The sequence below is a fragment of the Centroberyx gerrardi genome, chromosome 3 (assembly GCF_048128805.1).
Source record: "Centroberyx gerrardi isolate f3 chromosome 3, fCenGer3.hap1.cur.20231027, whole genome shotgun sequence".
In the NCBI taxonomy this organism is placed as follows: Eukaryota; Metazoa; Chordata; class Actinopteri; order Beryciformes; family Berycidae; genus Centroberyx; species Centroberyx gerrardi.
Genome location: NC_135999.1, coordinates 2,596,025 through 2,623,524, shown reverse-complemented (window position 1 = coordinate 2,623,524; position 27,500 = coordinate 2,596,025). Strand labels below are relative to the sequence as shown.

At 43.0% G+C, this 27,500-nt stretch overlaps 2 protein-coding genes across 4 annotated transcripts in view; one reads left to right on the top strand and one right to left on the bottom strand.

Annotated features, from left to right (window-relative positions):
* Positions 1-13,265: 13,265 nt before the first annotated feature.
* On the bottom strand, positions 13,266-16,087 carry LOC139911613 (fibroblast growth factor 20-like). Its single transcript, XM_071899170.2, has 3 exons — positions 15,748-16,087; positions 14,533-14,636; positions 13,266-14,391 (listed from the first exon to the last, which is right to left on the bottom strand). The coding sequence occupies exons 1-3, from the start codon at positions 16,085-16,087 to the stop codon at positions 14,146-14,148; spliced, it is 690 nt and encodes a 229-aa protein (XP_071755271.1). The 3' UTR covers positions 13,266-14,145.
* A 4,759-nt stretch (positions 16,088-20,846) lies between these two features.
* micu3a (mitochondrial calcium uptake 3a) overlaps positions 20,847-27,500 on the top strand; it is a 32,992-nt gene continuing 26,338 nt past the window's right edge. Inside the window, exons 1-3 of one of the 3 annotated variants that reach the window (XM_071899164.2) lie at positions 20,847-21,128; positions 25,548-25,695; positions 27,290-27,321. In XM_071899164.2, the coding sequence (XP_071755265.2) occupies positions 20,859-21,128; positions 25,548-25,695; positions 27,290-27,321 (450 nt within the window). In that variant the 5' untranslated portion in view covers positions 20,847-20,858. The remainder of the gene's footprint in view (positions 21,129-25,547; positions 25,696-27,289; positions 27,322-27,500) is intronic. The other 2 variants (XM_078281759.1, XM_071899165.2) reach the window with 2 other exon arrangements.

The window sequence follows — 27,500 nt, the reverse complement described above, 5'->3', positions numbered from 1 at the left end:
TAACGCCTCATGTTAGCCCTGACAGCTACATGTTCCATGAAAGAGCGACGAATAGAAGCACTGGGGGAAGGTGAAGTTGTGCTCCGAAAACCTGGCAAGTCTTCAGCCTGACCCGTCTCTATACCTCTCCCAGCTGAGAACACACACACACACACACACACACACACACACACTCAAACATTCCCCCTTGAGAAAAGGTGTAATAAAACTTCCCTGTCAGTCTTTCATGTGTGAGGCTTTAAGAGCTGTCACACTAACAGGAGGAAACCACCGTGCTTTGATAGGCCCTCCGCATTGTACAGACTGTTTAATCTGCACACAGGGAGTGTGTGCGTGTGTGTGTCTGTGTGTGTGTGTGTGTGATACTGGGAGTTTTTGAGACACAGACAGAGCCTGAGTATGGGCGGATTTACTAAAAAACAAAACAAACTTTATTCATCAAGTGCAAGAGATGTACATGAATTTGTCTTGCTGTCATTGGTGTAGAGACATATTATTATTACTGTTTCCATCCGTTGTAAATCAAATTTTGCACAAACCTTTGTTAATAGCAATATAGTTGGGTTTTGGCTTTGTGGCTCTTGCTCTATGCAAGCATGACACAGATTTGTACAACCAAAATTGTAATATTGACAATATAACAGACATATAAGCCAACATAATGACATATTTTTGAGTGCAAATGCAGGAGGCGGAGGTGGTGGAGGGAGTTAAAGCGCTGTAGGAGCAGCGTACAGCAGAGGCAGCAGTGCAATGCGATGCAGCAGCATAAGATATGCAGGATGAGTGAGCGTCAGATCTGTTTAAATGGACTGTTATCACAGTTAGGTCGTGGTCGCATGTGATTGGTGGACATCTAGAGCGCCTGACATGTTACCAGTGTTGGGGTCATTTCATAAAAACACTAATAAATTACACTTTACTTTGATTGTGATAGGCTTACTTGCGTTCATTGGTCCGATAAATATTGTCGACCTAAGCCCAGATTCCCAGATTTCTTTTAAGGTTTTTAAAAAAGATACTACAGCATTAAATTCAGACTTTCCGAGTCATTTACCACTTTGTTGGCTCGTTCATGTTTACTCTGCTTGTAATTCCGATATTTCCAACATGACTTGAATTACACAAATAAAGAGGTTAAAATAGCTTAAGAATGTAGGCTAATGCAAGTAACGACCAATCTGTTAGATCAGTAACTGTAATGTGATTACTGAAATTGGAACAGTAATGTCTTTTTTACTGCATTACAGGAAATGTGATTACAGTAACGTATTACTTTGTAACGCATTACCCCCAACACTGCATGTGGCTACTGTGTCCTGCCTGAACTAGCGCAAAGCTATAAATGTTGGGTTGAATTGAATAACTTCCTGAACATCAGAAAAAAACACATCCACCATAAATATGGATTTTGAGTAGAGTATTTAAAGAATTGATTCATGACATTTTATCAAAAGTAAGTAGGTAATTCACTTACTTTTCACTTATTTCTCTTTCTAGCTATGAGGAACTTAGTTATGTTAGCTTTGTCTGCTTTAGCCATTCTGTCGGTGTTAACTTAACTAGCTTACACAAACCTTTTTGTGCAGTTAAAGACGAGATTAAATGAAAAATGCCTTTTTAACCCTTTTAGATCACATCCCCAGTCATACTGTGCACCTATTTAACAATATATGCCAAAAAAAATACCAAAAATCAATTTCATTGTATTCTTATATCAAAATTCAATCATGTTTTCTTCTTGTAAAACAAAATATGCCGTGTGCTTACGTAAGCATGCCCGTAACTAATTTCAACCAATAATATCATGACATCCACCCATCAATCAATCTTCAACTTTTAGCGCACAGAGCTAAGAGGCTAAGATTCATTAGTTAGCTAGCTAGCAGCAGCACGGTACTTCGGTGTGTCTTCGGGTGTTATGACATGCCCACTTTTCAACGTTCAAATCAAATTCCTCCCAACGTTATGTCCCGCCTGTCTTTCCTGTTTCACTCGGAAATACGTCACGATACGGAAGTTAGATACTCTCGAAATGCCGTTTCATCTCGACTTTAAGTTAGCAAACATTAGCTACAACTTGCGTTAGCTACCATGCTAACTGAATGCCACCTGATTTCTATAGCTTACTAAACTGAATAGTATTTAGCCATCCATCTAGGTTAGATTAACTGGCATTCAGTTTTATCTCTTTATCTATTTTTTTGTATAATTTCTTTATCAACAAAAAACTTGCACCTGAAACAAGCGGAAAACAAATTGTGCTAGCAAGGAAATTTCAGCAAAGTTTTCTGTTTCCACCAGCATTTCTAATTTTATACATCATATCACATACAAATGCTTGTGTAGAGACACAGCTATTGGCAACTATTGGAGTTTCACAGTTCATACTGACACACATGGTACAGGGACAGCAGGAGCTGACATACAGTACAGGTGGACTGTGCAGGATCGAGCCTACAAAAGACAGCTGAGTACATATCATTCTACAAATATACATTCCACAGTCAACCATATCACATACTTCAAAATCAAAAACATAGAGAGAGGGATGGAAGGGTAAAAAGGACAGAACAGTGGAAGAAAAGGAGGTTTAGAGGAGCAGAAGCTCCTTCACACAGAGGACGGACCGAGCCAGTAGATGCAAACCTACTTAGGATTGATCCCAAATAGGAGATAATCAATTCAGCTCCAGTTGAATTCGCATCAAGCAGAAGGAAAACGCATTTCAACGGAAAGAGCGGAGGCATTTTTCTCTTTCATCATTGATGGCACGTTTGACGCACATTTGTCATGCCGAGACCTCGTGGACAATTCCTACCGATCCGTCAATAAAAAATCCATGGGTCTCTACTCCCCTGCCGTTTCTGGAAAACCTCCTCTGTCATTTTTTTCTCTTGTCGTTTCTCATCGGCAGGTCTTTGTCCTCGGTGCAGTGCGGAGTCACCTAGGGTATTGGCTATTTATGATGACTATACAGTCTCTGTGGAGCGCGCACACACACACACACACACACATAGCCCCCCCCCCCCAAAAAAAACAAAACAAAACACACACACATATGCTGTCCCATTGATCCGCTAATCTAGTGGGGTGGGGAAGTGCAAGACTCTCATTTAGTTAAAATCATTACCCCTCCCACAAGATGGATAGAGATTTAGGGATTTAGAGAGAAAGGAGAAAGGGAGGTGGAAAGGGAAGGAGGGAGGGAGGAGAGGAGGTGATAGGAAAAGATGAGAGAAAGAGAGGGAGGGGGGGATGAGGGATGGAGAGAGAGAGAGAGGGAAGGAGGGAGAGAGAGAATAGGTTGATTGGCAGTTCTAAAATTAGTTTTTGCGAATATTGCTGTATAGAGCATCTCTCTTTCTCTCTCTCTCTCTCTCTTTAAATTCCTTTGCCTCTCTCTCTGCCTCTGTCACTTTCTCTCATTCACTCACTCACATCACACACACACACACACACACTGCAGAGGAGAGTGTTTCGCAGAGGGAAGTCTTCGCAGCGGTCGATAGCGCTTGGCGAGTGATCTATCGACAGAGCGGGAGTGTCTGAGAGATGAGTTCAATATACTTCAATTTAGCTCCACTTGCTTTAATTACTTCCACCCTGTGTGTGTGTGTGTGTATGTGTGTGTGTGTGTGTGTGTGTGTGTGTGTATACCCCCAGAGGCTGAGCACTGTTAGACTATCCGTGTAGGCTGATAATAAAAATACAGCTTTGGCCATTATTGAATTCAGGGTCTGCTCTCCAACTACAAGACTATTTAAGAGGTTCCTGGGGGTTGCGACCCCTCAGGGTGTCACAAGGTGAATTTGGGTGGGTCACTCACATGATTTCAAGAATATGTTATATTTTCCAGCATAATATCCATTTCATAATCTTTGTGATAACTGATTTATCTTGTGAAATAATAAGTATTTGCAGCCTCTAGTCTTTCTCCAGTGATTAAGAACATGCGTCTCCATAGCTTCAAGCCCTACTCCTGGTATAACAGTGATGGGTTTAATGTCTCCGCTTAAATTAATAGCTGTTTCCATGCTCTTGACGAGCCCAGAAGGACAAATAACAATGCATAGTGCTCTAATCTCACTGGCTTTGTTCTGATCAATGAAGCACTGATGTGTAATCAGAATGGCTGAGCAGTTAAAGCATTGCACTCAAGATGCAATGAACACATTTCCTTGTGGGTTCAAGTCCCACTTCTGATATGAATGCAGTGCTTGAGCTTACTATGGGTCATGCAGAGAGAATATGAACTACATGGCCCTTAAGCAACCCTGCCTCTTTGATACGGAACTTATTTCATTAACTTGCTCTAACTAGCTCTTATGCTATAATATAATGTGATATTTTATTGATCCCTGTAGGGAAATTCTCTTTCCTCTTGCCCCCCTCCACAGTGAGTTCAGAGGTCAGGGTCAGTTATAGAATAGCACCTCTGGAGCTGGTAGGGATTCAGTGTCTTGCTCAAGGACACTTCAGCAGGGTGGATGCTTGGTGACACAAGGGCTTGAACCAGGTCCTCCCTCTGGTGGAAGGGCGGCCTTCCTTCTCCCTACTCCTGCATGGTAGTTGTAAGGTTCATTTATATGTAGGCTAAAAAAGCGATCAGGGCCAAAGTGGAACTCACTCTTAATAGTTTGCTCCAGAGATATTCTAAAATGGAGAGGAGATTCGCCAATCTGTATACTTTCAGTGTTACCATTGGATTATGAGCGTCCCCTGGCACAGGGTTTGGGTGGTCAGGACCTTGGTGGTCAGGTTAGGAAAACACAACGTTTTTAGGAGATTGTCCTATTGGTCAGTTTACCCATTAAGTGATGGGAGCATAGACACCAAAATCATCCATGTGTCCCAAGGAAATCTGTGTATTCTAAAGTGTTAGCATGGAGCTACTATCACTCAACATAGTGTATGCTTAAGTGTTAGCATGGAGAACTGGAGCTAACAATCTACTGGGGAGACATGGATGATTTTAGTGTCTGAATTTCTCATCAGTTAATACCTACGTTGACCAATTGGTCAATCTCCCAAAGACTTGGTGTTTTCCTTCAATAGCTAGGCCCTTGATGGTCTGATCCCTGCAGATAGGACCTTGGTGGTGTTAGGATCCTTACCAGTGAGCTGTTGGGATGTTGTCAGGTCGACAGGTTCCTAATAGCCAGGTGGGCTGGTGGGAATATCATTACGGGTGTTCAGGTCCTTGGTCAATATGTTCTTGTGGATAATCAGGTTGTTGGTGGACACGTCATTTACAGGACCTCGCCTTTCCATCTTTTGTTGGATTGTCTTCCATAGAGGGTGAAAGAGAAGGGAAGGCAAAAATATCTTGTTTATAGCCATGTTCTTTCAGCAATTACCAATAACATGACAATTCTATGAGCTGGTGTTCCAGGATGGCTGAGTGGTTAAGGCATTGCCCCCAAGAAGAAGATATGTGTCCTATTTACTTGTAATGCCCTTTTAACTCCTCTAAATTTCACAAATTATTAAATTTTATGGATTTAAGAGCATTAAATGTAATACAATTTGGATCCAGATGGCAGACTTTAAGGTGTTGACCTCTTTTCTTTCTTGCCTACCTTCATTCTTCTGCACTCTATCCCTCCTTCAAACTATAAAACTCCCCTTCCTTCCCTTCTCTCTTTACTGTAGCAATTTTTAATCTTCCTTCTTCTCTCTGCATTTCCTTCCTCAGCCTCCCCCCTCTCCCTCCCTGTATCCCTCCTCGTCCGGATTGTTAACGGATGGTTTCCACTCCTATTAAGAATTTAAGAGTGAATTTGCCTGTGGATCCATAGCATTGAGCGACACGTCCACAGTAAGCCACGCAAATGATTTTACACCACAAGGGTGGAGACCCACAGGGGAGAAAGTGTCGCCTGTGTCATGTCTAATCCCTTCCTCTCTCTCTCTCCTCAGCGCTTTCCTGTCTTTTCATTTCCCAATCCCTCTTTCTCTGCACTTCCATTCTTGCGGCAGTTGCCATTTCCCTTCCAGTGATCTGTCTGTTCATAAAAGAAAGACAGAAAGTCTTAAAGGAAAAGTAGAAAAAGCTGGATGGAGAATTCTCACCAACAGGCAGGGCTAATATTGCATTCAGAAAATTGCTTGAGTTGAAGTACCCACTACAGCTGGAATACATGTAATCAATCAAATATGTACAGTAAGGTAATGAGGGCTTCATTTTAACTTATTGAATGCAACAAGATGTACAAAGGTTGAATAAATGTGTGCGGTTGCTGCAGCATTGTCCTGTGCTTACGTTCTTTCTTGATCGCTCTCCTGCATTCTTTCCTCAGTCCTTCTACGTGAAAATGCAGGTACAGGAAGGCGAGGCCGGAGATTTCACCAATTCCAACAAAACCAAGTGGAAAATAACTCAAACCATCCTATACAGAAGGAGTAGCTCAGCCAGCTTAGGTGGTTATTTCACTTGGGTTCAACCCCACAATGAGCATTTCCTGAACAGGTCTGAAAAAAATTACACTGGCATTGTTGGTGTGACAGCACCTGCAGGTTCAGCTGGGTTTGTTGTTCAGTTTACCACACTGTGTATTAGCAAACATGCATTGCGGTGCACCCATGAGCATCATTCAATCAATCTAATTTAATTAAATGTGGTCCAATGGAGATTGCCCTCCTGCCCCCCTACATGTAGAGAGCAACACCAATTTTGGCCTGTTGATAGTTTTGTGACCTCAAGAACAGTGAACCCCTTTAAAAAAAACAATCAGTACTGATTGTGTAATATTAAAAATGTATGATTGTCACTCTGTCAGTGAGGCTATTTAAGCCTTAATTCCTGACAGGCTGACTTTTTTTGGAGATTTCCACTGAACAGCAGTGATATGCAGTTGTTTATGAAAGAAAAACTAGCCTGCAAAAGTAGAATGGTGTTTAAAAAGAAATCTACCAAAATACCCCGAGATCTGACAGAACTTCAGCAATTTCATGTGTGTGTAATTTGTGGTAGCACAGTGCTGTATATTATGTGGTTTTAAGGTTTGTGGATATAAGTTAAAGACAGTGGTTAGCTGGATATTTGACATGGAATCTGCGCGGTGCCTTCTGCTCAACAACATGTTCTGCGACCGCTTTAGAACTATCGATGATAACAGGGTGTGAAAATATGCGCGCCGGTGTGAATCTTTGATGTACAATATGTCACGTAACACTCTTTCATTGAACCATTCCCAGAGAAAATAGCAGGGCGAGGAAAGCACATCAGGTGCGCTTGGTTTAGTTTAGCTTGCGGTGTGATTTTGCGATGTTGTGTGTCTGTTGGGTTAAATTAGCACCTCATTTTGTGCAATTGCCTCCAACTGTCTCAAGTGTACTTTTTATTCTTTGCAATATCTTTTTCTATTCATGGTGCTCTCACTTGAAAACAGCTGGTGTCTGGCAGCTCTTTCCTGGGAAAAATCCTCTTGCACATAGGAAGTGACGCGTTTTATGTTTCTGGTTTGTTTGGAATCAATAGATGAAGAACTGGATAGTTAGCATGAACAGACAAAGAAAAGAGCGCCACCTACAGAAACTCAAACTTCATCAACAGAAAATCCAAAGAAAAAGACGTCACAGTACTGGACACACTGTTGGATTGACAGGTGATCTCTGGGAAGTGCAGTGCTGAAACACCACAGCAATGAGCGCTGAGCACCATAGATGGAGACAAAATAAAAAACAGGGAACACATGGATTACCACTTTAATGGCGCCAAACCAGTAGAACTCAAATTGCAACAAGCCTGGTAAAATCTCTAAAATCAAAGAAACAAGGAATGTTTACCACTTTAAAATTGTTCAATTCCAACTACAAATGTTAGCATTTGATTAACAAAGGCCTCAAAATGCTTTCTAACTGAATTGTTTTTCCCCAAAATGAGTTTTATTGTCATTTCATCTTATAACAATAGGCAACATCTCATTTTGTAATGAAACTCTGTTATGGTTTTTTAGGTCCATGGTCCAAGAAACACATTTAGAATACATAAAAACTGTAAGAGCATCAAGGTAGTTTCCACTTCTTTAAGAGTGTTTTGGAAAAAATCCCATTATACACAATAGTTATGATAGTCAAAAGTTGCTGCTTGTCATGTATGAGTTCATAGATGTCTAATATGTCTAAGAATTCAGGATGGGTCATGTAGTTTATTTTCTTTAGTCTGAATTCACCACAACTGAGTCACTCCCATACTCCCATCAAGCTGACGCATAGAGAGGAGATCAGAGAGTGTGTGCATGAGTGAGTGCATGTCTAAGTGTGTGTGTGTGTGTGTGTGTGTGTGTGTATGTGTTGACGGCTGTAGGAGAAACACCTGTGTGGGCTGCGTTAGTCCTAGATATGTACCAACAGAGATCACTGACTTCTACACCTGCCTATTGGGAAAAACAAAATACACACGCACACACACACGCACACACAGGTTAACACACGAATACACACAAGCACACACAGACACGTGGACACTACTCATGCAAACACATGCACACATACACACAGAGGTATTCCAAATGGACTGAAGTCCTGATTTACATGGAGATGCAGATGTTTTACCTTGAAAGACTATGCATGACAAATATATGGAAAAACAAAGGTCATTGGTCATTTTCATGGAATTTCTTCATTATTGGACAGCATACAGAGGAGAATTACAGGAAAGATAAGAGAGGGAGGGTATGACATGATTTATCAGGATTTAAGCAGCTTTGCCCTCTTTTTCTCTTCCTTTTCTTCTCTTTCTTCACTGTAGTCATCTTTGTATTAGTGCTGAACAATTAACCAACATTTTTTTTGGTTTAAATTATCAACTGACTTTGGCTCAGTTATTTGAATTATATGTTTGGTTTTCAGTTGTTCGATTTTCAGAAATTTGTAGTTTGCAGAACACAGCTATCTAGGTCAGAATATGTGGTAATTATGACTACAATGACCATAATCCCCTTTGTGGTGGAGTCAGACTGAACTGACATGGCACAGCACTGCACAGGAGAGAAAGAGTAACTGAACAGTAACTGAACCCCAACTGAACTGAACCCCAGTAACTGAACCCCAACCCCAAATGTGTGAAGCTTAACATCTAATGGTGAAAAGCAGGGTAATGAACTGGCCATCTGCTACTGGCTGATCACCTGGCGCCAAAGACCAGCCAATAGCAGATGGCCAGTTCAGTATCCTGCTTTAGATATCAGGCTTCACACAGATTTGGGTTTGGGATTTAGTTACTCTTTAAGTGATGATAATGACCAATATCCAACAATACATCAGAGAATAATAGTTTGTATATTGCAGGGTTTGCCACATTGGCTCAGAAAAACATATTGACCAGGCGATAGGCAGATATACCAATGGCAGTTAGCAAGCTAATGTTAGCAGCCAACAGTCAGCTAGCCTCATAATTTCTGACTTAACTATGGGACAAAAGCACTAATGTAATCAGCTAACATTAGCTGTGCATGGAAACCTTTGCTCGTTTACTCCGTTAGCATTTAGCAAAGATCACGGAAGTTGGGAAATGCATTAGTGTCATCAAATAAAAGGCTAGGCAAGCTTTACACTGTTTTGATGATGTGACAAGGGAGCTAAAGGATTCAGCTGCAGCTGCAATCATACATCATAGCATATTTTGACATGCTATAATAGACTACTACATATTATTGAGTAAATGAGGATAGCATATATAAGCAGTAATGGGCTGTCATTGTATTATGTGAGGAAAAGGTGATGGCTGAGCAGCAGAGGAGGAGGCAGGAAAGAGGAGAAAGAACAGAGTAAATTAATCAAAACTGAAACCAAAAATCAAAATTATTTTCAATAACCGAACCAAAAAACACTAATCGCTCAGCACTTCTTTGTATGGACCATCAGCCACTGGATCCAACACTGGAGATCTAACCAGTAGATGGAAAACCCCACAGAGGAGAGGCAGAGAGTGAAGAGGGGGTGGGGGTGGGGCATTCACACACACACACACACACACACGCCTTCACACATCAGTCAGACAGCCCTCTAGTCAGGAGAACCCCTGGCTCACCTTCACACAGATTCACAGATCACACACTCACACACGCACACACACACACACACACACACACACACACACACACACATATACACACACACACGTACACACAGAAGTTGTGCTGACATGAATCCATGCAGTCACTTTGACTCACATAAACATGCCCTCAGCCTCCCCCAAACACACACACACACACACACACACACACACACACACACACACACACTTCAAAGGGAAATTGTAACCTGACAGGCCGACAACACTAAGAACCCACATACAGCTCTCTTTTTTTAATTCCTCTCCTCAAACCCACCTGTTTCTTAGAACCTTTAAGTCATACTTCTCTCTCTCTCTCTCTCTCTCTCTCTCTCTCTCTCTCTCTCTCTCTCTCTCTCTCTCTCAGTCAGTGTATATGCTGGTACTCAGGCTGCCCTTCTGATCTTCCCTCCCTCTCATCCTCTCATCCTACACTGTATACCCCTATCAGAGGATTATACACACACACACACACATTGAACCCTGTCTTCAGACTAGACACAATGTAGCCATGCTCCTGCCTGTATGACCGGGCAGATTTGAACCACATCATTCTGTAATCTTATCTGAAGAAAGTTGGCAAGGCACTGCCTGTTTGCCTATATTCATTGCAATACCCCCTTCATGTAAAAATGGAGGTCCTGGAGACTCAAAACAATTTTGAGAGAAAGCGGACATTATTAAAGGTGCTATGTGTAGCATTTTAACATCAATAAATCATTGCCACGTTCATTTTAACATAATTACTGTAAACAAACGAGACCATCACCGAGAAGATTGTCAGCCTCTACACTGCATTTTATATTGTGAGCCACCTGGTCGGATTTGGAGGGAAATCTGCTGGATCGCTTTACGGCACAAAACAGGAAGAGGGCGCTGTTCTTCCAGAGCAAACAGAGCTAAAGCTTTCAGAGTTTCTGGCAATGAAAGATGGTGGAAGGAGAGAAAGACTGATGGAAAAATCACTTCCAACATGTTTATCTTCTTCAGAGAGGGGGAGGGGAGACACAAAACAACAGGGTTTATGGGAAATACGGTCTTAATTTTGAGAAACTTTAGCATTAACAATACCACTGGCTTTATATAGAGGCGACCGATCATCTTGACCATGGTCTCATTTGTTTATGGTAATTATACCAAGGTATAACAATTACTTTGATATATAATAACACACTGATGTTTAGAAATGCTACACATTGCACATTTAAGAATGCTATCTTACCTCACTAGCTCAACATTACCTTGAAATAAAATTGATCATCTAGAATTGGGGTTTGTTAGTTTTGAGATGTTTCAATAGATTCCACATATCTTAATCCTTATAGATAGATTATTGACCCTCTTTTCAGCCTTGAAGTATTTTGAGAATATTGGGTGGAAGGACACTGTGTACCTGGTGGGCATTGTATTCATACATCCTCCCCAATGCACATGCACTCAAACACACACACACACACACACACACACACACACACACACACACACACACACACAGTGAAATGCTTGAAATCTGGAAAGCATTCTTCTTACAGTGCCCTTGAACTGCATGCTTCCTCTGCCACAGACTGCAAAACTATTACCCCCGCCCCATTCTCTGTCTTTCTTTCTCTTTTTCTTCCTCCACCACTCCTCTCTCTCTGTGTCTCCCTACCTCTCTCTCTCTTTCTCCCTCTCCCATGCCAAACTGACACCTGGCCAATTCATTCTCAGGTGTCATAAGAAGGAGGGATGACTCACCCAAGACAGGCGGATGAAGAGAGAGATAAAGGGAGGATAAAGGGGAGGATGAAAGAGTGCGGCAGAGTGCCGGGCCTGCCAGTCACTTGTCTAATTGCAGTGTCTGTCAGAGGACGCGCGTGCTGTCTCTTCACACGGATGACTTCATGTTTTTCTTTTCCTCCTCCCTTCACTTGCTCCCCGTCCCGTTGCTCGTTCTTTCTATCTCTCTCATAGTCCATTTGTCACCTCTCTCTCTCTCTCTCTCTCTCTCACTCTCTCTGTTTCTCTCTCTCTCTCTCTCCCTCACTCTGAGATATGTGTGGCACATTCTTTAAAGGGATAATGAGCTTAATTTTAAAATAATTTTAGTCTTTCCAACTGTAAAAGATCACCCCAGACATATTTTATCAACAATCTTTTATAAACAGCTGAGAACAGCTGGCTGCATCTCTAAACTTAAAACTGAGCCATGTCAACAGTATGGAATAGACATGTTTAATCCCTGTTTTTGACTTAACTGATCATTTCATCGCTGATACATATGATTGATTTTATGTTTAAGTCATGTCATAATGTAGTTAACCATATCATCTAGTCAGCTATGTATTCCTGTCTTGTTAACACATCTGATTTGCATGTTAACATTAACATTTGCTGCTTTGCTAAGTTAGATTACTAACTAGTTAGCTAGCTAACAGTTTGTTCAGGTTAACTGAGCTGACCCTTCTCAAGCTACAACTCAGAGTGTTTTGGAGTAGAGACATTTGGAAACAAATCCACCTTATCAGACTATTTATTTATTTTTAGCTGTGATGTTACTGCATGGATCACCCATGACTTGTATCCTTTTCAAATTCTCTTATTCTTGTAATATATTTAGCACTTTTTTTTGCACACAGCCAATTCTGCGATGAGACCGCCAACATGCCATGTGGCAAGGACATTTCTGACCCAACTGTAAAGTCTCTATAGTCTACACCTTGTTTTTCCACCTTAAATGATTGAGGGTAGGGTTGGAGCTCAGACTTCCAAGGCCATTGGTTAGACATTTACAATTTCCGAGTTGTTGTGAATGCAAAGTCTGAAAACCTAATAGGAAAATACCTCCTTTAATCAGACACCAAGGATGCAAAGCAGCTGTATATAATTACACAAAAAAATCTCATGGCTTCTTGGGTGTTTTTTTTTTTTTTATTATATCCGACATTATACCTGTAAAAATATATTCTCAAAATAAATAAATATATGAAATAAATATATGTCCTGGGGAACAAAAATGCATAAATTAAAAAAGAAAAAGAAAACAACAGGTCCTTTGTAGGTCCCATGCTTGTTGTTTGAAACAGAATGCAGTCAATGGTAGAACAACAGAATTCCTTCACTGGGTTCTAGAATGACTTTCTAGAGTTCCAATGGAACACACAGTATTCCACCACAGAAGAAGACACGGTCCTTATACAACTCCACTGGACCTATCCTTCTTGTCTTACTCGTCATGCACCTTGCAGAAAAGTCGCATTTTCTGAGCAGCGTCTCTGGAGCCACTCGCAGGGAAACCATCCCATGACAACAGTCACTCCAACACAAGCGATTCCCTCTGCTCTCAGACCTGTTTCCCAGAACAAACATGGCTGCTATCCAGTGCATAAAACTACCTTTTTTGTGTAAACCAGCCACAATGGATAGTGGATTCAAAATTTTAACAGATCATTTACTTTCTTAGCAGCCACAGTAGTGTTTAGAATAGAAAAGACTGACTGAAAACAGTGGTATTGACAAGACTCGCCAGCCACAGCAAAAATGTACTGTCATTTGGCTGGTGGCTAATGTTAATTTCAAGTCCTGCTGCCACCATTCATCATCTGTCCTCCATTGTCCTGAGGTCAAATGAGGCCCGTCAGTTCCGCACCTTTGTTGGGGAGAACATGCAATCGAGACCAACAGGTAGTCACACTCAAATTTAATGGATGGAAACTCAAAGGAAATCCCCAAATCATCCATTTGGCCACCAGGGCATCTGCATAGGGTAATAATTGGGGCAATAAAGGGGCAATATTTGGGCCCAGGATAGTGCCTGGCATAGGATTTCCGCATCCGCTACAGGAGAGCCCTTCAGTCAAACTCCCTGTCCAGTCTGGTTTAGAGGGGGTTTGAGTTCCTTACGCCACGCCAGTGGTGGGGAGTGAAGATCAGGCGCACTCGATTTGATCCTCTGTTTGGTCCAGATCGGAAGGGTTCCAGTTCCTTCCACCTCCCTCAAGATGGAGTCAGGATTAGGCGCACCTGCCTTCGCTTTTCAGCTCAGTCCGGTTCTGAGGAGTTTGAGTTAACTCCCAACCTCTGCACCCCCCCCCCCACCTTCAGTCTCAGCTCTGGCCCAGTACGTCCCTGTAGAGCTCCGGCACCCTGTCTGGGTCCACGGGCCGCGGTAGGAAGTGCGTGAACCTCTGATGCCGCCTCGACCTCGTTCCGTCCCTGGACGTCCCGTCTTTGTTGAGAGCGACAAAATAAAACGCGCCTCTCTCCCCGTGTCGGTAAAGGTTGGAGGAGTAGGTGTTGTACCAGTTCTCTTCGAACTGCTCCCTAAATACGCACTCTGCGGATAGCTTTTCCTGCAGGCAGAAAGAGAGAAAATAGAGAGAATGTGAGTTTGTGGTGCAAAATGTGCCACCTGCTGGTAGCAGGTTACACATCAGCTAAATTGTGCGTTGGTATATTGTGTGAAAAAACATATCAGTGGTGTGTGTACTCACCGATCCGTACAATTCTCCCTTGCTGTTCATGGCGAGGTAGAGGCCACTGTCCACTCCTCTGATGCTGACCAGTCCCACAGCTAGACTGATGAACTCCAGAATACCTGCACACACACACACACAGAACAGCATTACTATATCTGACAATACACATGAAAACGAGTATCATTTTAAAACACATCACTGCATTGCTGAATAGCACATGTAGCACTGCTGGACTGATGAACTCTAGCACAAGTGGCCCAGTGCAGCTCTACTACTCTTACTTACTCCTGCCACTTGGACAACCCATACTATCATGCAACTGTAAGTACCTTGGGTGCATCCACCAAATGGCATAATAGAATGCATATTCATTGGGAGTGAGACCATGTTCACTGTATATATGTTCACACCAGCCAGACATGCAAGGTAAAGGCCGGGTGTCTGGTATCGCAATTGGCACGACTTTACGTATGAGCCTCCAGTGAGTGTAATTGTACTTTCCAGCTGAATGAATCAAGTGTCAGAATGTCAAGTGCTATACAGCCTAGCAGCGGCAGAGGAAATTTCTAAGCAGTCTACTTTTGATCTGCCATAAGCTCGCTGCTTGTTATCTCGATAACAGGAAGATAAGCTGGTGAAGGTAAAGAAAAGCCTCTAATCTAATCTCCAAAGAGGAAATAAGGTAAAAATGCGCAAACATAAAATACTCCAACTATTGTCCCGCCTGGAAAGCCTATTTACAGTATCTTGAAATAAACTGTACCTCTCTTAGCTGTGTTTCAGCAGCATAGACTGTAGCTTAGTAGCAGTGATAGCAGCTGTATTTGGCATAGTAGTGGTATACTATTATATACCACTAATCACTATCATGCATATTAATAGGCTGCATGGTTATATAAAGTGGGAGCCCTGTTTATTGCCAAAGCATCAAGATGAAAGATCAACCTTTCTACATGGAATCCCTTTCTCCCTCCTGTATCAGCGACTGTGTGTGTGCGTGTGTGCGTATGTGTGTGTGTGTGTGTGTGTGTGTGTGTGTGTGTGTGTGTGTGTGTGTGTGTGTGTGAGTGCCTCCACCACACTCTGAGTATCCCTGTCACTCTCTACTGTTCTATATCATGAAGCAGAAATTCAATAATAATAATACTAATAACAATACTACTACTACTACTACAAATAATAATAATGATGATCTTATGGATAAATAAAGGTGTAAGGTGGGTTTCCTACCGAATCTGCTGTGGTCCTTCCTGGTGCCCTGCACGGTGCCGTCGGGACGGATCTCCAGGTGGAAGCCGGTCCTGCAGTAGAGCTGCCGCCGCCTCAGGATCCCCTTCAGATGGCTGAGGTCCGCCAGGCTCCGGGACAGCCTCTCCGCGGACACCAGGTGCTCCTGCTGCTGCCCCTGTCCCCCCATCATCACCCCGAGTCCGGTCACCGAGTTGTAGTCCACCGCCCCGGCTGGGGTGAGCACGAAATGGGAGCCGACGGGAGCCGTCGCGGCACCGGGGGCACCAAAGCTGTCCAGAAACCCGTTGGCGAAGCTCCCCACCTCGGCCGCTGCCCCCATCACAGACAAGACACCCGATCCGGTTTTTTACGGAGATCCAAGCCGGACTGATGAGCAGAGAGCCTCGGTGTAGTGCGACGGTCAAACCGGGAAAGGGGGGATTTAAAAAAAAAAAAGAAGAAAAGTTGGACGTACGTGTCTCAGAGAGAAAATCCCCACTGCGTGCGCGTTTTGGCGCAGTCACCAGCTCCGTTAATTAGATTCTCCTGTAATTAAGATATAAATCCCGCGTTATCTTGTTGTACTCCGGTGTCCCCGGTTGCAGCAGCACATGCCCCCTTCTCTCCTCTTCTCTCCTCTGCTATTTATCCCTCTCTTCTCTCCTCTATCCGCTCCCTCTCTCTCCTCTCCACCTCGGGATACTCCCCTTTGCTCCGGTGCGCATCAGGGTTTTCCTCTCTCTCTCTCTCTCTCTCTCTCTCTCTCTCTCTCTCTCTCTCTCCTCTCTCTCTCTCTCTCTCTCTCTCTCTCTCTCGCCTCCTCCTCCTCGTCACCTCCTTAATTCACTTCTGCCTTTTTTTTTTCTCCTGCGGGTATCCTGCGTTCACAGCTCGTAGTAGCAGCCTGTAGCGCAGTGAGGCCGGTGTGCACTCCGCTTCACGTCTATATAACGCTACGGTATGGAAATCCGGCCCGACTTGCCTTTTTATGCAAATGCGGCCCGATCTGTCCCCTGTTGACAGATCGTCATTTCTGCTCCCCGTTTGAAACAGAACTTCCATTGATCCTGCACGCGCCCCTCGTCGCTCCCCATCACCTTTGATGTGCGGTTTCAGTGGCGCGAGGGGGACGAATTGGAGAGGTGGAAGAAATTAAAAACGGAATTGGTTATGTCTATTAATGATATTAAAAGGCTAATAATAATAAAACGTCACATCCTTACTTCATTGATCTCTTTCCCCTTAGACCCCCCACCCACCCCACACACCACACACACACACACACACACACACACACACACACACACACACTGATAGGGAGTCCGTTTGTTGCTCAAGGGCACTTCGGCAGTTTATATACCTGCTAATTTGAACCATCTCTTTAACCAGTGGGTCATCTTGCCATCCTCTTTCACTAGTGTGTGTGTGTGTGTGTGTGTGTGTGTGTGTGTGTGTGTGTGTGAGAGAGAGAGAGAGAGAGAGAGAGAGAGAGAGAGAGAGAGAGAGAGAGAGAGAGAGAGACAGGAGAGAGGCGGCGTGGAGTGCGCAACACAGCAAAGGGGATGAACTGTGTGTGTGCACGCGCGCGCGTGTGGGGGAGAGAGAGAGAGAGAGAGAGAGGAGGAGAGAGAGTGTGTGTGTATATGTCAAACAGCATGAAAGTGATATTACCATTACCCTAAACGCTTTACAGCCGCACGCCCCGTTTAGAAATGACTCAGGTGCGGCAGCGGAGAGGAAAGCCCCCATTTGCGTAATTTTCGCACTCAGCTGTTGATTTATTGCCCTCCGTTTTATGTAACCCAGCCGCGCGTTTTTTTTTTTACAACACACACACACACACACACACACACACACACACACACACACACACACACACACACACCTGTGCAAACGACATCACTTGACTGTCAATCCGTTCACTGATCTTTCCACGACGCTTTGAACAGCGCAGGAGCCCATATATCCTTAATTGTGGTCTTAAAAGACGAATCAAAGAGACAAAGACTTCAAAGTGGGGGGGATCTTGTAAGGGGATCAGGCAATAACAACCAGAAGAGGGGAATATACCTGTTTGAACTGCAAAAGCTTAAAAAATACCCCGACACTTGACACTTGGAGGACTTCAGAAAAACAGTAGAACTTGTTAAATCTGAATAAACGCAGTCTGTTATGCATATAAACCATATAGATCGATTAAATCATCTTTTCAGGACTTGAGTGTTTTTTGGAAATACATAACCAAAATAGCTTTGTCCATATTGATCCATGCAGGCAGTAAACCCACCAGAACTCAGTTTACCCACCTTTTAATTTGCAATAATAGAGTTTAACCACCTTTTGAAGCTGATATATATCTTTATGATGTAAATTTCATATTATCAAACTGATGTAATATATGAAGATAGGCAATTTTTTTGAGGAAAAAAACTACATAAATGGATGATTTTCTGAAAAAACAAGTGATTTTTATGGGGTTTTTTTACCACTACCTCACTGGTCCCATGGTAAAAACAAAACAAAACACTGTCAGCTATTGATTGGCAATTAATAATGCAAGCTGGTGATTAATATGCTTAACTAGGTGAATGATTTCCTGGGTTTATGACGTATAGCTTTCATGAAGGAGCCTCTTTCACTGCTTTCCTTCATTCTCACCAATAGATCCGTTCAGATCGAAGGCGCTTGGGCCCATTCATAGGGGTCTAACCGCAGTTTACATGGCTGGTTTAGACTGTGGCTTTATCTTAACACGGGCCCGTATTCTATTGCATTGATTTGGGCCGCGGTATACACACACACACACACACACACACACGCACACACACGCACACGCGCACATACACAGCTGCCCCCCCCTCTCCCTTGGGAGTCGCGTTGATAAATGAGTTGACGGTGCAGAGGTGTGTGTGTGTGTGTGTGTGTGTGTGTGTGTGTGTGTGTGTGTGGTCGCTCCAGCCAGGTCATTTTGCTCCCACGTCGATTTCTCCAGCCATGACAGCAAGACAGAGGCATTGTGGGACACAGATGTATGGTTGTGTTATATGTTATTATAGGTTATGTATGGATTATTATGTTATATTGTGTCTCATCGTCTCTCTGTGTGTGTGTGTGTGTGTGTGTGTGTGTGTGTGCGTGTGTGTCTGTGTAGAGAGAGAGAGAGAGAGAAAGAGAGAGAGTTGCGTGTGTGTGGCGTGCGTCCTTCTCCCCGTTTCCCTTGGTTCATTAGTATTTATGACCACCCCCCCACCCCCCACCCCACCCCACACACACACACACACACACACACACACAAAACAGCCCACCTTTCTAAAGGAGACGGGATCGATCGGAATCGCCTCCGGGCTGATCAGATCCTGATGTAGCCTATTGGATATCGATCCGGTCCCAGTGACGACGTCAACTACAACGCCAAATTTCCACGGTCAGATAAATAGTTTCCAGCGTCACACAGTTTGTTTTGACAAAGATCGTTTCTATATTTGTTTATAGCTGTGATTGGAGAAAGAGACGCCAACCGTGTAGCACTCGCAGTAGGTTTATATGGAGGAGGAAGCCCCCAGGGTTAGATCTCTCTCTCTCTCACACACACACACACACACACACACACACACAGAAAGAAAGAGAGAGAGAGAGCGAGAGAGAGAGAGAGAGAGAGAGAAATTACCACCTAATCGAATGCCTGCATAATGGAATAATTGAATACGTAGCCTGGAGGTTATTAATGCCGGTGGTTCTCAAACTGGGGTCCGGGGACCTCCAGGGGTCCTCGAGGAGGCTCCAGGGGGTCCCAAGCAAAATGAGGAACAGTTGACATTAACCCAATTAGAGAATGTAAGAATGACTAGTCTAAACAGAGGTTTCACTCTGTGGATCTATTTGGTGGTCCGTGACATGAAAACGATTGAGAAGCCCCGATTTATGCAATAGGACATTAATCAAAGATAATATATTGGGTTAGGATTCAACATCTGAAGGTTTTTGACTGGACAATTCTAATTTTGTATGAACCATATATTGCCCTATCCTTCATAAAGCCATTATGGACCGATTAGAAAAGAAATCAAAGGAACAATTTAATAGTTTTGGGGAGTATTAGATATGTTAATCAGTCCACCTTTAATGTGTTGATTTCGATGGTTATTGTTTGATCTGTGTTTAACCTTGTCGGCTAAATAGGGCTTATAGGGGAGAGTGATCCACCGCGCTTTATGTGGGAGCAGGTGACAGGCCCGTCTTTCCCACTTCTCCTTTATACTCCCAGCTTCAAAGTCACCAGAAAAGCCCCATCGGGTTAACATTAGTCTTATATGCAAGGACTTAAATGGAGAGTTCACCTTTTGATATCCGTTTGATATCTGCTCTCGATGGGCTGCTTTTGATCTGCCGCTTCCCGGTGGAAATTTGATACAGCGGTGACCCTCAATCAAAGGTGAAAGTTGACTGTGAACATGTTAATATTCTCGGTCACTTCATTTTCCGAACGTAAGCCGAGATCTTTCATGTTGTAAATCATATGATGGTTTATGGGTGGATTCGCCTGTTGCCACAAATGAGATCTTTGCGAAACATAAAAAAAAACAAGTGTTGCTTTCCTTCGACTACTTTTTTATTTGTTTTTGAATATCATTTGCTAGAATTTGCATGTGTCTCTGCCAGTTTCACGCTTGGCAGCACATACTCTCTTTTTTGTAGTGACACAAGGCAAACAACCACCAAACAAAACCAAGTAAAAAACATTTAATTTATGCCTTTTACCGCCTTAAAAGTTTGATACTACTTAGTATGGTGTGGTCTATAGTATGAATTTACATCAAAAACATGTTCTAAATCCTATTTCACAAGTAAAAGGTGGGTAAACCGAGCATAGGCGGGTTCACCCTCGATTACATCCCTGTTTATAATTCACCGAGGTTCAAACAAATCCCTCACCATCCCCCTAAAAACCCAGTGGAGCATCAAATCTTGTCCCGCTCTGTCTGGGACTTTGCTCTCAGCTTCAGCATCAACAGAGCGGCCGCACGTCTCGCGATGAAAGCGGGGGAACACGCGATAGTTGTGCGGCTGCAAAGTTCCCATCATCATAGCAACACACAGCAGCAGCAGCAGCAATGGCCGCTTTCCGCAGAGTGGCAGCGCTGGCCGGCAGGCTCAACCTCTGGTCGGCGCCGAGGAACGAGCTTGTCGGTGCTCAAACGGCCGGCGGAGGAAGGGCACGGAGACGCCTGGCAGTCGGGATGTGTCTCGCGACGGGAAGCGCCGTGGCTTTTTACTTCTACAACGATATGACGAGCGACAGAGGCAGGAAGAGGATGGGGAGGCACAGCATCAGCGGACGCGGTTTGCTACCTTCCATCCCCGCCGTTGAAGCCAAGGAGAAGGTAGGCGGCTGGCCGAAGCCGGGGCTGCGCTTGTTAGTGGGAATAGCAAGGCTGTAAGGCTGTAAGGCTGTAAGGCTGTAAGGCTGTATGGCTGTAGTGCCACGTAGTGAGTCGGTTGCCCGTTTCCCGAAAATACTTGTCCTGCTCAGTGTTGACATAAGGGCCTCGGTGTCGAGGACTGTCTCTCACTGAGGTGTAAAAAAACGGAACAGGATTGAGAACGTTGTGTAGGCTATTTCTATTGCATTTCCTTCCCCTAAGATTGGAAACACAAAGATCCAGTAAGGCGGGTCTACTTCTGTTTTTTATGGCCTGGCTGCATGCGTTTTTTTTCTCTTGAGCGGATAAACTGTGTCATTCATTCCCAACCCGCCCAGTGGAAACAGTTGGCTCACTATTTGGCTTCAGGACGAAGCGCGCGCGTAGGTGCAGGGAAGGAGCGGCGCTCTCCGCTCGAGCTGGTGCTGAAATGACAGGCAGCACGTGCGCGCGCCTCTTTTGAAGAAGTTCTTCTAGAAGTGATAAGAACGGGGTGAAAGTTGACTATGAAAAAGTTATTCGTTATTGGCGCGCTATTTTAAAACGAATAATTCTGATTGGCTAATCGAAAGCGCTGTAAAATACCCCATAAACCCCATAAACACACACGTGACTGCATAATAATAATCATCATCATCATTTTTTATTTGTATATCACATAAAAACAGTTAAAGTGCATAACAATGAAACAGCATCACCATAACATAAGGTAAAGCAAGTTAATAACAAGGCAGTGAAAGATACATATTTATGATATAATATAATCTCTAAACTGTGATCACATAACAGCTCATATAATATTAATGACACAATATATAAGTGCACACCTGTTACCGCATAACAGTGCATTTAAATATTAATGCAGGAACTAATCACCACTCATACTGCTATGTACTGTTTAGCAACCACTCAAGGTCTATATTGCTTGGTGGAAGAGCAACATTTGCTTTTAATTGAATTTAATTGATTATTTTTTGATGCAGTAGTGTGTTACCTTTATAAAATAAATAAGCCAATTGCTAATTTTGGAACAGCTGGAAGGGTTTTACTTCACCTCATGCCTAACAACACCTCTTATTTATATTGCTTGGTGGAAGAATACTTATTTAAATGTAATTGAAGCATGTGAGTTGAACTTGTGACCTAGCACAACCACTGTCAGCCCACTGACTGCTTTACTTCTGCAAAAAAATCCTCAATCTTCTACATGGAAAGACTTTGTCAATGTTGCAGAACACTTACACCACTCTGATCTGGATGTGCTAAGGTTTTATTTGTGGTCAAACTGTAAGTACACACCTTTTCCTCTTTGAAAACTGTTACTGTAGTTCATGCAGTAGGAAATAAGACACACTAACTCACAAAGCACCATTGTGAGGTTATTTTAAGTCATCTTTCACTGAACTTGGATATAGGCCAAGATGCAAAGGCCTCTATTGTTTAAATAGTCTGTGCTTTGATTCATTATGTTCTCTCTTTTTAAGGTCTTGAACACCATGATTATCATCTATAGATGTGGCATTTCAGACTTTAAACATGTATTCTGTAGTTGTAGCATTTTATTCAGTTTCTAAGATTGATTTTTATAATATTTCCTCCTTATTAGAAAGTATAGAGTGGAGAGCGATGGGAAATAAGGGAAATGAAAGCTTGCTCAGCAACAAAGGTCAAAGGACTTTAGTCCACAGCATTGATACACTATGCACCTTAGCCGCTGCTGAGCCATTAGCACATCCAGAGTCTTTTTTAAAAGAGAATAGTTTTTTGACAGCAGAGCCATAGTGTATGATGGATGGATACACTGTTCTATAGGAGCTATATGATAGTAATATTATGTACTTCCCAGTGTTTCCTCTGTGTTTATTTAGAAATAGTGCTGCTCCATCACACCACAGCAAGAAAACTGCATCCACCAACAGAGAAAATGTGAAATTGAAACAATAATTTGGTCAGATTTTATTCTAAAATGCAAATAAGTTTAGCCTTAATGGTTAGAACTGATGTGTATTGTGGTAAAGAATTGATAGCAAAAGTTTTAATGAATGCAACCTGCACTGGAACCATTAAGTAAGACTAAAACAGGGATGTTCGTGGAAACGAAACTAAAAATAGCTCTAAGCAGCACTATTTTAACCATCAAATTACAGAGAAAACCCTGAGTGCTTCTATTTTGGTAGATTTCTTTCTGTTCTGTTTCTGTTTTTCTTCCTTATATAGAAGAAGAGAGCTTGAGGATTTGGCACCAGATTTGCAGAGCAATTCAAACTTTAGTTAGTGAAGACAGAAAAAAAAAACTTGCAAAATTCATTGCTCACATTCCTTTTCCTCCACCACTGAGAATGATGCTAACAAACCTTTACTCAACTCAGTTTTACTCAAAAAAGGCAGCAATTTTCATTAGCTTTTGAAATAATTCCAACATTGAATCCCATAGACAATGTGATATTTTGTGCAATGGCCACATAAAACCCAAATCCGTTTCACAGGAGCTAGCAATATTATTCTATTTAAGAAAACAACTGTTATTTTAGTTTTATTCATCACAGCATTCAACGCTGCTCGGGCCACTCAAGCCATTCTAACTTGTAAATGGTTGTTTGTTGGTTCCTCACAAGAGTTTGCACAACAGTTAACTGGTGTGCCTTTGTAAACTGCCATTTCTTTCTCTGGTGAATGCATTTTAGTGCTAGTAGTTCCAGTGGAGCAGAGCAGAAATCAGCACTGTGTGAGCTCTAGTGCTGGGATCAATTCACTATCAGCACAGTCACTCATAATGTACAGTCGATTGAAACTACAGTTCATTAAAAATGTAGCATCCATTCTCAATCATTTTATTATATTGGATGCTTTCAGTTACATTGAGGCAGTTAGACAATGCTCCTATCCAGAGTGACTTACAATGACATAGTAGGAAACATTACACACATTACAACCAATAGTAATGAGGTCAAGGATGAAAGGCCTACAGTGACCATGTATGATAGAGAAGTGTTATGTCAAGAAAAATACAACTTTAAAAAGTCTTGTGGATTTTGAAGAAAATCCACCTCCTGTTCAAGTGCATTGACCTTTACTCCATAATCTAACTGTATTCACAGAGAGGACAGAGTATAAGGAGCCATTCAGTTTGAATAGAGGTTCAGTTGTTAAATATGAAGAAGGAATTGAATGGCAGTGCCTTATTTCTTTAACTATGGCTCAGAAACCAGAATGGTTTATGGGTCATCACATGTCAACAGTAGCAATATGTTTTAATGGGCTTGGGTTCCAGGGTAAGAGGCCAGACATTTCTTGAACTGGTGACCTGTCTAAATTGCTCTGTTGACTTTTGTTAATCTGAATTTTAAAACATCTGTATGTGGGCAACCTGGTGGCTTGGAGGCAAGCCACCAGTCTAGCTTTGAGTTTGAGTCTAGCTCTTGACTTGTGTCACATCTCATCCCCTCTCCGCTGTACATACTCTAATGAAGCAGCAACGCCAAAAAATTATCTTTGAAAGAAAGATAGAAAGGAAGTATTTTGCATAAGAAGTAAATTCCAAACAAACATAATGCATAGACACACACAACACAGTGTATCACATTGGATATAATTTCAAAAAAGTGCTGTATAATTCATTTTTTTCCAAGGAGCTAACATGACAGCATGTGGTGCAGCACGGCGCGTGAACCTAGCTCCCTTTCTAGAACTTTATAAACTTCATTCATTAGTCAGAGACAAAGCCACAGGCGTCCCTCGTCCCGCAGCCGATTCCAGTGCGTTCCTATGAAGCCGAGCCCTCATCTGCTATTCATGCCTTCAAAAGACCCCTCGGTGAAGGCAGCATCAAAGCTTTATGAATGAATCTTGTACGCTCATTAGCATGTTAGCTGAGCTGAGCAGGAACCCTCGGTGCTCTCGGGCCCTGCAGCCAAGCGGGTTTAAATTTGGAAAGCCTCTCTGCTAATTATACAGTTTCATGCAGCACAATCTGTTGGCACAGCGGCTCTCCGCTACTGCGGCTAATCAAGTTGAAGGCTCGGCTTCTCGGAGAGAGAGAGAGAGAGAGAGAGGGAAAGAGAGAGAGATGCTAATCAACTAGAAAGTAGTGGTGAGGTATGCATGTGTGTGCGCTCCTGTTCTCCCTCTTGTTGTACTGCGCCAGAGGTGCTGACGCTATTTATAATCTCAGCGAGCTAAATGGAGAGAGCTGATGCCAAGAATAGATGGATCTCCTCATTATGGAGGTTCAAAGGCAGCGAGGAGCCACATACAGTTTAAACTCTGCTGTCTGCACGACGAGCCGCAGAGTTCTCTTCTCACAAAACCTGTCAAAGTTGGGGAGGTCACATTCAAGCCAATGGTGATTTGTATTTTGTGTTATATCTTGACTGTCCGCAGGCACGTCCGTATGACTTTGAGGACGGAGACGTGCACATGTCGTCCCACGAGCATCGCTTCCGCATGTTCAGCTCGGTGGAGTATGAGGGGCAGCTGTACATGACGCCGCAGAACTTCATCGAGTCGGTCACCATGAGCGAACCGAGGAGTACGTACGGTATCACGCAGCTGCTGGGTTCAGGGTGTTATCTGTGAGGAACTGGCCGCCATTTGGAGTCAGAAATGAGCTGACACTTTGGTTCCAAACAGGCTTTCTTGGCTCAAAGAATCCTTTGGTTTGAGTTAGCAAAGGTCTTAAGCTTGTTACTGACTTACCTTGCATCAAATCTCAAAGCCATTTTCTAAGTGACCTACATCTATTTGTCACATTGGCCCCCTTTCCACCTGGCATTAACATGGGTCTCTTATACAGATTGTGTAGAAATTGTATGATTTAGCTGGATTACATTTACACCTGACATGAAACTCTCCCCTTCACATATTGAATTTCTCTTTCCCTCACCAAAAATGCTGATTTCCATGCATATCACCTCCTCTCATAATATATCCGTCCTATAAAAGTGACAGTAAACCCCTCGTCCTGCTTGTTCCACATCCTCCAGTATCCTGACAATCCATTTTGGACAGATGTGTTACTCTCTGAGCTGCTTGACATCTGTTTGATTTGTGTGCGCTTCCTGGTTGGATCTGCAGTTTAAGTTTATTTCCATTTCTTTAGTTTCCATATTTGGATTAGAGATGCAGTGCGCTTACACTTTGTTGTTGATGTGGCCAAATGTGTCTCTGAGCACCTCCGGAGGTGGTTTGAGTGATCAGATCCTCAACGTGTCTTAGGTGCATTTACACCTGGATTTGATGCGTTTTTGCTTTATCCGATTACAATCTGATCACCCATTACCCATGTTAATACCAGCTGTAAAAGAGATCGTTTTTGGAACACATCTAAATCCTGCGTTAAAACACATCTTTGCTGTTTCTGTCAGCCTGCTGCCAGTAGTAACAGATTAGTCCTGGCTGGCCAGCCTCAAAGCAGATGGCTGTACAGCTATTGTTTAGTCTGAGGTTAATGTTAGTCAGACACACACACACACACACACACACACACACACACACATTACTCAACCTTTGCCTTTGAGGACATTCCATTTGCTCACATTCACTCTATCCCTTAACCAGTAAATACCTAAACCGGACCCTAAAGTTATGTTATTCCCTTGGGACAACTGCGAAAAAGTGTCCTCACACACACTTTCTCGCACACCTCTCAAAAAAAGCTCCGTCAGCAGGCATGTGAGTGTATTGCGTGCAAGCCGTGCACCTGTATGCGTGTGTTTACATCCACCCTGACTCACTGACATACGATACAGCCGCACATACCCTCTCAGCACCCGCCATCCTCTAATGCCCCCTTTGAAGTTGAATTAGATGAACTCTGTTGTATAAAACAGAACAAAAGTAGTCCGTGCTTTTACGGGGACATTCCGCATACTACAAAGACAAGCGCGGGGCACTTTAGACAGAACAAATGGTCCTGTGATGATGAGAGTGTATATACAGCGCCGTGTGCGCGCACATCCGCGTCTGTCGGTGTGTGTTGCAGCGCGCGTGTGTGTGTTGTGACTGCGCCCCGCACATTAAGACCCATTTCTAGATCATACAGATGCTATCTAACGGAGCCCACCCAAACTCTCCTCTCTTCTTTCCCTTCTTCTTCTCTCCTCTTTTGTCTCGTTCCCTCGCAGACAAGAGGCCCTGGAGGTCCCTGACCAAACAGGTGGGAAACACACTCTATCCGTTTCTTTCTTTTATCTCTCTGTTCTGTCGCAGGCTTTGCACACACTTGCACATTTTTACATTTAGTTTTTTTGTTGTGCTTGTACTTGAAAAATATATTCAAGAAAAAAAGTACATTTGAGCAAATAGCATGTTACAAGTTTACAGCTTCATTCAAAT